At 40.9% G+C, this 11344-nt stretch overlaps 1 protein-coding gene across 1 annotated transcript in view; it reads right to left on the bottom strand.

Moving 5' to 3' along the window:
- Window positions 1-1345: 1345 nt before the first annotated feature.
- RAB38 (RAB38, member RAS oncogene family) overlaps window positions 1346-11344 on the bottom strand; it is a 56839-nt gene continuing 46840 nt past the window's right edge. Inside the window, exon 3 of the mRNA XM_047877123.1 lies at window positions 1346-1575. Coding sequence (XP_047733079.1) covers window positions 1423-1575 — 153 coding nt within the window. The 3' untranslated portion in view covers window positions 1346-1422. The remainder of the gene's footprint in view (window positions 1576-11344) is intronic.

Raw genomic sequence — 11344 nt, 5'->3', positions numbered from 1 at the left:
AGTCTGGGGCCTGCTTTGGATTCTGTGTCCCCGCCTCTCTCTGCCCTTCCCCCCTTATGCTCTGTCTTGCTCTGTCTCTCAAAAGTAAATAAATGGAAAAAAAAAAAAAAGCAGTACCTATCTTCAGCATATCAGCACCATAGCCATTGGGTAAACCAAAATATTATCATGCATATTTTAGTTGTTTCTTTGCATGTTGATTGGTCTGCTATTAGACCATATTCTTCAACGTTTATTTATTTTGGGGACAGAGAGAGACAGGGCATGAACGGGGAGGGGCAGAGAGAGAGGGAGACACAGAATCGGAAACAGGCTCCAGGCTCTGAGCCATCAGCCCAGAGCCCGACGTGGGGCTCGAACTCACGGACCGCGAGATCGTGACCTGGCTGAAGTCGGACGCTTAACCGACTGCGCCACCCAGGCGCCCCTAGACCATATTCTTGATTAGAACATATGAAAATATATTCCTCTGCTTAACCAAGAAAATGTAGATACACTGCTTGGCCTAAATGCTGAAATGAATAATAGATAGACTCATCTAAGTATAATAGTGCCCAGAAGTTCCTTTAAGTGTATTTTTCTCATTGCGTTTTGAAAAAAAACTTTAGAAATGGGTCTTGAGAACCATGGCTACACAGTCAAAAAAAAAATCACAATACTAAGACACTTAAAGCATTTTCAGAAATAGGGAAACAGCATCTTGTAATGTTTTATTTTCCACTTGTGAAAATATATATAATATATATTACATGAACAGAAGAGCCCCACGGCTTAAGTCAGAGAAAGTGAACAGAAAGGCACATATGGAGGCAAGTCTTTTCATACAGTTTTCACTTAAACCAACATTCAGGGCATGGCAAGGGACAATAAAAGCAAGAAAAGCACAGGAAGCCTGTGTACTCGACTCTGAAGGGCTAAATCAGAGACAACTCTTAGGGCTGTTGGAAATGGAGGTCATCTCTGGAGAAAAAAAACATTTCTACTTAATAGGCCTGTCAGCCCAGCAGAAAGTGTATTGAAATCTGGACAAAGGCACCAGGGGCAAAGTGAAAGCCAGTGCTGAACTTGACAGCTAGTCTGCTCTTCTCCCCTTTCTCTTTAAGACTAGAGGCCGTGGCCGAATCCAAGAAAATAACAGGGCAGACGCTGGCCCTCCAGAACTGTGGCCCTCCAGAACTGTGGTCGGCTACAAGACAGAATTTTGTAACAGACTAAATATTTAACAAGCTCGTAAACACTGTGCTGATGCTGGGAAAAACATGAAAAGAACATTTGCTATTTTTCTCTCTTATAGGAAATATACAGGCATAGATCTTTGGCTTGCTGCATGTGTATCCCTATCCTGACATTTACTCAAATTGGTAAGAACTGAGACATGAGATAAATGGGATTATTTCCATCATATGCCAGCAAAGAAGCCTACTAGGATTTGGCACAGCTGGAGCAGCTGACAATCTTGGGTGATGTGAGATGGGGCTTCACGACATCCGGCTCAATGGACTCCATCAGGTCACACTCGTTTGCAAGTATATGTTTCACCAGGCATCTGGAGGCTTCATCAATGTTTATATTCTCCTACAGAGGGGGTAAAAATAAATAAATAAAAAGTTTTTCTTGGGGCATCTGGGTGGCTCAGTTAAGCGCCCGACTTTGGCTCAGGTCATGATCTCACGGTCCGTGAGTTCGAGCCCTGTGTTGAGTTCTGTGCTGACAGCTCAGAGCCTGGAGCCTGTTTCAGATTCTGTGTCTCCCTCTCTCTGACCCTCCCCCGTTCATGCTCTGTCTCTCTCTGACTCAAAAATAAATAAACGTTAAAAAAAAATTTTTTTTTAAAAGTTTTTCTCTTTTTTTCTTTTTTTCTTTTTTTAACGTTTATTCATTTTTTGAGAGACAGACAGAGCATGAGCCGGGGAGGGGCATAGAGACAAGAAGACACAGAATCTGAAGCAGGCTCCAGGCTCTGAACCGACAGCACAGAGCCCGACGCAGGGCTCGAACCCACAAACTGTGAGATCATGACCTGGGCCAAAGTCAGATGTTTAATCGACAAAGCCACCCAGGCACCACCCCCCCCAAAAAAGTTTTTCTTATCAATATTTTAAAATAATGCTGGAGCAGAGACCTATATATGACAAAAGAGCAATATTTTTGGCAACTCATTTAAGTATCTCTTGGATGCCCTATCCAAGCATCTTCTTTCTCCTCCCCTCCCTCACATTCCTTTGAGAAGCTTTACTTTTCATTCCTTCACAAAAGCAGATATATTTATTTTGTTACTTCAGAGAAATAGTGTTTGGTAGTCTCACTTACTTTTAGTAGGTTGAAATGAAGGTAGAGGGCAACTTTCTCATTTTTACTTACTCTTATAGTACAGCATAATATTATATAAGATACATAAGTCTTCAGTCTAACTTAGGTTCATAACTGCCCTCTTCCACATACTACTTTCATGACCTTGATATGAAATAGGAATAATAAGACACCTCTTACAGCGGTCATTAGTGATTTTATAAGTATTTTCTGGCTGTCTGCCTTTCGGTCAAATGGGAGAAGTGGACTGCTCTGACCTCTTTGAAGTTAATCACGGATATGTGACTTTCATTATGTGACTTTCATTGGACAATGACATGTGAGAAGTGATGTGTCTCCCTTTTGTATAGAAGCAATAAAAGGCAATGCTTAATTTGCCATGTTTACTTTTCCCTGCTTCTGAAATCGTGGAAGCACAAAGATGGAAATTCTCTTGTCCTAGGTCTATGAATGGGAATCAAGAGGAGCCAAGTGGCCCGTGATGATGCATGTAGCACCAAGTAAGAATTATGACCCTATTGTTTGACGTCACTACATTTAAGGTTATTACTGTGATATTACCTAGACAATCCAGATGGATATAACTCTTCAAAGAAAAATATGACATCAGAAATTCGAATCTGTGTTCAAGAATAAAATAAGCTTTAATTTGGGGAAAATGTGGAGCAAACATTTAAATTTCAAATATGCTCTTTATTAGGTTAATCTAGATTAAATAGCTTTTTTTCCCCCTGCTAATAGAAAGCAGAGAAATACAGAATATTTACTACTAGCATCCTAAACAAAAAATTAAGTCAAATTTGTTAAACTTCTCTGACATGTTTCATCATAGTCAATATAAAAAGATAAGGACTTTCTTGTCAACTTGTTTCACTGCAAGACCTTGTCCAATCTGAAATATAACTTCTGATCTCTGAGCTTTTTATGTATGTCAGTTGTTGATACATTTTGAGATCACTGCATGAAGTCATACTACGTGGAAAACGTAAGAAGTGGTGATAGTTTCCAAATGGCACCTGTGGCTAATGACATTGGATGCAAATATTCATTAGCATGTTCCCCATCCTTCAAGTCCACTTCCGAGCTCACCTCCTATGAAAGCTTAAAGTAACTTTTGGAGTTCCAGGATATTTCCTCTGATTATTTTCTTTCATGTCCAGACCCTTAACAAACAAACAAACAAACAAACAAACAAACAAAATGCTTCCAAGGGTTCCCAAATCTAAAACAAGGTAAAATTATGTTTTGCTTGTTTGTGATGTTCTTGTTGTTGTTACTGGTTTTTATACCATACCAGAATTCATGTCTCTGAGCCTTCCATTCCTCTATGCATTCCATTCCATCTATGAAATGGTCTTGATGACACTACTTACCTGATGAACAACTGCTTCTCTTTAAAGGTTATAGTGGTCATTGGTGCTTGCCCAGTGTGTTCATGCCAGGCACTTTATACACATAATTTACTTAATCCCATTTAAAGCCCTATGAAGTAAGGGTTTGGTTTGTGTTCTCACTGATTTTGCTGTTATTGTTAGGCTGGGCCTGAGGATGGCCTTCTACTTTTCGCTCCTATATGTGCCCATTCCCTGAAAGCCATTCCACAGAGAACAGCTTCCTCTGCCCTGTTCCCTGCTGGGTGGGTTACTGCGCCTTCACGTCTTTACCCAGGCTTGGCATGCCTTCTGCCCCTCTTCCTCTGCCAGTTATTATGCCCAGGGGTCACAATTGAACTATCTGCTCTCGGGCAGCAATCTGACCTAGAAAGAGCCTGGTTCTTTGGGAGAGACTCAGCTCCATGTTTGCTCTTGAGCCCAGCCACTTATTCATGTGACCAATTAGAAGGTCCAGGTCCTCTACTGTCTCAAGTTCCAGGAAAGTGGAAATGAGTAGCCTCACTCAGCCTTCTGAGCCCTGGCCTCATGGGCCAGTACATCTCTCTGCAGAAGCCCTACATTTGGTTGGTTTTAACCAAGCAACTTTGGTTGCTTATCTAGCCATTAATAAACCAACACTTTTGTTCCCATTTGGTGATTGTTTGTGTGTAGAGAAGAAAGCAATAAAATCTCACCTCAAATACCAAATGGATGTCATTATATCTATTTATAGATAAGAAAACTTAAGTTTAGGTAGATTCCTGAGACAGGGAAACTGAAGGACTCCATAAAAATCTGCTTTCTTCACCCTTTCCTGCTTCTATTTCTGCCAACATCTGCACCCCCTACTCTGCTTTACGCACACCTCAGAATGCATATAGCTCATGCCCTCCTTGTAAGGGACAAGGAGTTAATGATTTCTCTAGAAGACATAACATCTAAGGAAGGACCAGATGAGACATCCTGGCTTTTACCAACTGGCTTTTACTAGGTGTGTTAAACTATATGCATATTCCAGACCACCAGCACTAGACATCTTTTTACCAAGGACCCTTGGTTCCCATGAATGACACCTGGGTCTTTGTCTTTGTCTAACCAGTTCCTGGATTCTTGAGAGAGTACATACACCACTGGACCACCTATCCTTAATCAAAATCCCCAGACCTGAAACAAAGACAAGACTCATGCTCCTTTCCTTTCTGAGCCTCCTGGACCCTCCATCTGTATCTGCTCTCTCTACATCATCAAGTTCTGCTTTCACCTCCTGCTGGCTTGCATTTGATTTCCATCCTAAGCTCAGCCAGAGATCCTCTTGGCTCATCCTGTAGGACCTCTTCTGGGTCACTAGACCTGACCTGCCAAGATCATTAAGAGACTTCCCCAAGATCATGCAGTGGGTGGGTTGGGGGCCACACCTAGGTCTTTCTGACATCAAAGCCTGGTTCTTATCATACTATATTCCTTTCCAGGATTGTTTTGAAGATCAAGTGCAATAACAAACAGAAGTTCTTACTGCAGTGTTAGGCCTCATAGGTGCTAAATAAATCTTAGCTCCTTTCTCTTTCATACATTAGAAGAAAAACATGTTTATGTAATAGGAAAAACACATCTTAAGCATTAAAAAGGCCCCCCTTCACCTACAATGTAAAGTTAGACTAGTCAGGAGTATTTTTTAAACTTCCACTCATATATTAACATGCCCTTTAAATAGGGTTTACTTTCATTAATGTGCAAATTGGCAAAATCCAGTAATGAGGTGAGTGAAATGCAAGTGTGGATAAATCTATGAAAACTCATCATCATTATAAGAAACACAACAAAAACCTAAGCCCAATTAGTGGCAGCCTAGCAGGATCATTTTCACAAAAGATAGGATGATGCTGGTAAAACTGTTGGAAAGTTTAACACCTGGTAAAAGCTAGTTGGGGTCAGGACTAGGACATGGGATCGTGGAGGATGGGGCTGGACAAAGGAATCCATCAGAGCCAAGAAGTGCTACCACCTGCTTTTTTGCACATAGGAACAATGTGGCAGCTCATGATGGCTGAGACACATTCAGTCATTCATTCCGTCAATATTATTCAGATTCCCCCCAAGTAGTAGACATACAAAGAAAAAGATGACCAAATAAGTCCCATCCTTAACTGAGCTTAAACCCCAGCAAGGTTTGTATAAATAGCAGAGGTATAATGAGGTTGGAAAGGGCAGATCACTCCAGATCACTGAAGAGCCTTGAATGCTAAGGGGCCACATAGAGTCACTGAGGGTTTTCTGCAGGTCAAGTGTCAATAAACACAATATGATACAAATCCATTACTAGGCAAAACTGTACACAACCTGAGCACTGTTTTATCAATTAATCTATCAATAAGTATTTAGTAAATGGCTATCAGGCGAACCATGGTGCTGTTGCCATGCCATACCTATTTCAGATCAGAAATTGTCAGAGGAAGCTCAGAAGAGGAGCAAACACTATTATTTACCACATGCCCTCTATGAAAAGGCCTGGTATGCAGTGTTTTGAGCACAGGCATGAAGCCAAACTCATCTCAGCTCCTCCACTTTCTGGCTGTGTGACCTTGAAAAAATTTCTTTAACCACTCCATACCTCAGTGTCCTTATCTGTAAAAAAGGGAATTAAGGGATCTACTTTACAGGTGGTTATAAGTTAATATATATTAATAGTGAGAACACGTGAAATACCCAACTACTCAAATACACATTCAACAAATGTTATCACTATATTCTCATTTTATCATCGGCAGAACACAATAATATGTGTATTCAATTCCTTCATTTTGCAGCTGAGGAAACAGATTGAGAAGGGGTAATTGGCTGACCTCAAGACACATACTAGTAAGTGGTGGGGACAGGTACAAGTCCAAGGAGAAGAGTAAACACTAATACGTACCACAATATTTACCATATGCTTACAATAAAAAGTAAGGGATAAAATGCTGAAAGCACAGGCTTAGCGCCAGACCCTCATCTCAGCTCCGCCAAAATAGTCCCACAAACAAATAAAGGAACACTATGGCCAGGACACATGTTTCCAGCATAAAAAAGGTGGGAGCTGAGGTGCCTGAGTGGCTCAGTCAGTTAAGCACCTGACTTTTGATTTTGGCTCAGGTCATGATCTCGCAGTTTGTGGGATCAAGCCCTATGTCAGGCTGTGAGCTGACAGTTTGGAGCCTACATGGGAGTCTCTCCTCTATCTCTGCCTCTCCCCCATGCTTGCTTGCTTTCTCTCTACAAAACAAATAAATACATTTAAAAAATAAAATAAAATAAAATAAACCCCTCTCTTAAAAAAGAAAAAAAAAAGGTAGGAACATGTATTCAGGGCCTCCAGCAAGGTTCGTTTGTATTGCTGGTCCTACTGTCTGTCTATATACCACTGAGGTCACAGCCAAGGGCCTAGGCTCAGATAAGGAATGGCAAAACAGCAAACTTCCCTCTCTCCTTCTGTCCATGGCTAGCGTGGATAATCAAAATGCACCTGATAGAACTACAGGTTCAGACCCTTTGGGCAATTATATTGCAATATAATTGATTGAGCTACTTGGCACCCAAGTCGTCACAGCTAAGTCCACATTTTCCAGGTGATTGTAAAGAAACACAGCGGCTGGCTTAAGTGCAAAATGCTACCTGGGAATGTTTATTGGCATTCATTCTAGAGAGTAGTAACATCTCTAGGAGGAAATTTATACGCTCTATGACTTTGATGATATGTACACTCAGGCTGAATCTGACTATGATGTATTTACAAATTGCAGTGTGACAAGATGCTCTATTGTGCAGACTGTGTTAGGTTTATGTATGCTCATCTTTGTGCCTCTACTCAAAATCTTTTCATTCATATTAATAAGCATACCTAAGAAAAAGGCTTAAAATTCCCAGCAAAGCATTTTAGTAAAAATAAATGGTAGTGATGGGGCACCTGGGTGGCTCAGTCAGTTAAGAGTCCAACTTCGGCTCAGGTCATGATCTCACGGTTTGTAAGTTCAAGCCCTGCATCTGGCTCTGTGCTGACAGCTCAGAGCTTGGAGCCTTTTTCAGATTCTGTGTGTGTGTGTGTGTGTGTGTGTGTGTGTGTGTGTGTCTCTACCCGCCGCCCCACCCCCACTCATGCTCTGTCTCTCTCTCCCTCTCTCCCAAAAATAAATAAACGTTAAAAACAAAACAAAAACAAAAACAAAAAAACAAAACCAAAAAAAATAAATAAATGGTAGTGACCACCAGGGTGACTACTGAGTGTCTACTCCATGCTGGGCGTATAGCAGGTCCTTTACTTATGACATAATGTTCACATCCAATCCTCATAAAAATCTATTAAAAAGCTAATAGCCATATTTTAAAGGTAACAAAACTTTGACCTTTAACACGGTTAAGTAATTTACCCAGGGGAGTATGTGATTGTGATCAACCTGTCTTTTTGGCTAAAACTGACCTCACTCCAGTTCCTATTCTGTTCACATATATTACATTGTAGTGTCTCCCAGGATTAATACAGAGATTAAAATAGTTTTATTTCTAGATCAGTATTTCTTAATCCTGGCTGCATATTCAAATCATTTAAAGAGTTCAAAAAAATCTGTTACTGAGACCCTCCTCCCAGACATTGATATGATTGGTCTGGGATGGGGCCCAGCGTAAGTATTTTTAAAAAGGTTCTCCATTTCTTTAAAATATGCATCCAGATTTGAGACATACTTCTATAATTAAGAATGTCTTTAATGCCATTTTTTTAAATTTCAAAATGAACTTTCTGGAAGTATCATATCGCTATAGTATCATATCGCTATATTAAATAGCGATTTTAAGCTGTAGTGATTGTGATCTTCCTGTAGAGGATGGAATATAAATCTAACTATATGAGGCCCTGGGTACTTGTCAGTTTTTTAATTAGCTCTTCAGAACATCTGTCTGGTGGCAAATTATTTAATCTCTGACCCCCCAGTGCCAGAGAGCAAAAATATTCTAGCAGAAAACCTTCACTTCTGCCTAGTTAAAAACTGGCAAAGAATTCTTCCTCCTCTAATCTTTCCAAATACATCAACCTCAAACAAAACACCAAGTGTACCAGAGGCCCTGAGGTTAGGGCACTAAATTCCTCAGCCCCGTGAAATTTTAATTAGAGCAGATGGCCCGCAGGGTAACACTACCACTGTAAGAAGTCTTGCGCAGAACAGGGCTTTTCAAATCCTTTCTTTCTCTAAGATTCAGTACTTGTTTATTGAGCACATAAGTGCTAAGCAGTTTGCTGGCTTTCATTTGCCTTAGTTCATATCTAATATGGGGCAGGCACAATGGACACCTGTGTTTTTGTCTGCTTTGTACTTCTTTCCTCCCTCATCTGGAATATCACCCCCCATCCTTCCAGTAATGGCTTCCTCTCAATCTTGAGCTTCTACTGGGGCTCCTCTAAACTGAGCCCTCTATCTCCAACACTGTTCTCAGAAGTTGGCATTTCATTTAATTTTCACAAGAAAGCCGAGGTGGGAGGCTCTGACCTCATTTTACCAATGAGAAAAGTGAGGTACAGGGAGGCTAAATGGCATACACCAGGTCTCAGGGACAGGAAGGGGCAGAATCTGGTTCCAGCTCCAACCCTTGAAGCTTCTGTGTTTTCTTTTTCTTCTCCCTGTTGACTTCTCAAGGTCTATGGCCAACAGGTTGTAAGTGCTCAAGCAAAGGTCTGCCTGCATCCAAACCCCATGGTTTTACACTGAAGAGTGTGCTTCAGAAAAACCAGGTCCTAATGATGCCCTGTTGTCTGAAAGTTACTTTGCATCTACCTAACAGGCACTGGGAAGGACAGATGGAGCTATATTGTAATTGATTTCAACATAGGACAGAGTCACATTGTCAGCATGTAGATACTGGTGAAGAAGAGGAAAGTCTACAGATAAAATCAGCTCCAAAGACTGTGTCCCTCTGACAAGATCTCTCCACTCTACTGTAGCCCTGCCTCAGCCCCTGTCCTCCATGTTAGTTGTCCAAGTTCATGTTATACCCCATTTCTCCCCTGTCTTCTGTAGCCCTCGGGCCTCATACTTTAAAGCTCTCTTCTCTGATGCCCTTGCCATCAATCTAGCAGCCTCAGAAACCCCACCTCAGCCGTGAAACATCTCCAAACTTGCCACTTACCAGGGAAATCAGATACCACTAATTCAAATTGATCTCTTTGACACATGCAGAAATTAATGCAACAGAGAAGGAAAGTGACTTGCCTGGCATCACACAGGCTGCCTCTTAGCTCTTGCTGCTTGCACACTTCTTTGTTTCTGTAAATATCTCTGGTAAGTAGCCTTCTCTCAGCATTATGAAATGTATCATCAGGGCTGCTTGGCACTTTGTACACACCTGGCACTTACCAGTGACTCATAACCACTTATCGCCTGTGTTCTTAAAAATGGATTTTATCTTATTATGTTTGTGTTCCTGGCTCTCAGAACAGTGTTTGGTGCATAAGAAGCCTCTAAACAAAACTGCCAAAGTTAGTTGAAACCTGTTGAAACTTACTGTCTGCGAGGTACCATTTATCTACTTTACCTTTACGAACTAAGCTAATCCTCACAAAAACTCAGGCGAGGAAATGGAAGGATAGAGAAGTTAAAATTTTTCCCAGGGTCGGTCACACAGCCAGCAAGTCAAACTTTCAGCACCTAGTTCCCCAGCCCATGCTCAGATCCTTCTCCTCTGACCCCTGAAAGTTCTGTGCTGTTAGATGGCAAAGCCAGACTGAAGCCCAGAGCCCTTGCTCTTAACCTACTGAGCCATACTCCTCTCTATAAATGTCCATGGAAAGAATGAAGACTCAAGTCTCCTACCTTGGTGGTCAGGGCTTTCTTTCTAAATTTCAAAAATTATGAATGAGCAATTGCAATGTGGTATGTTTGGCCCACAGGCATTTATTTACTTATTTTTTATTTTAAATGTCTTTAAATGGCACATATTCACTCTCCAGTTTGCCACCTATCTCTCTCATACCCTTAACTTCATGGCTCCTGGAGGAATGTGAGTTCACCATCCCTGTCTCTTTTCCCACACCAGGCTAACTAGGGACACAAAGTTCCCAAGATCTTTTTTAGAGTTTGCCATTCCTGAGATACACTGCCAACTTCAATATGTAATGTATGACTTACCACTAATGGCTATAAAGAATCAAAACATTCATAGATTTTGTCTCTATTAACATTTGGCTTTCAATACAGTGTTTTTTTAATGTCCCTCACTATGAGTAGTATACTGAAACAGTGTTTGCCTACCCAATAATCAGTTTTGAAAAGACAATAAATAATAAATATAAGCATAAAAACTACCATTAAGCCAGATTTTATAAACCTTATTAATGAAGACAGCAGCCTTCAGTAAAAATACTTGCTCATACATCAGTTTGAGAAGATAAATGGCCCACCAGACCCAAAACATTAACAGTAATACTTGCTGGGTGGCTCAGTCGGTTAAACATCTGACTCTTGATTTTGGTTCAGGTCATGACCTCACAGTTCGTGAGATTGAGCCCTGCATCAGGCTCTACACTGACAGCGTGGAGCCTGCTTAGAATTCTTTCTCTTCCTCTCTTTCTCTGTCCCTCCCTCCCTCATACATGCATGCTTTCTCTCTTTCTCTCTCTCAAAATAAATATATTTTTTTAA

This window comes from Prionailurus viverrinus, chromosome D1, assembly GCF_022837055.1.
Source record: "Prionailurus viverrinus isolate Anna chromosome D1, UM_Priviv_1.0, whole genome shotgun sequence".
In the NCBI taxonomy this organism is placed as follows: domain Eukaryota; kingdom Metazoa; phylum Chordata; class Mammalia; order Carnivora; family Felidae; genus Prionailurus; species Prionailurus viverrinus.
The sequence above is the reverse complement of the archived record's forward strand: the minus strand, read 5'-3'. Positions and strand labels throughout refer to the sequence as shown.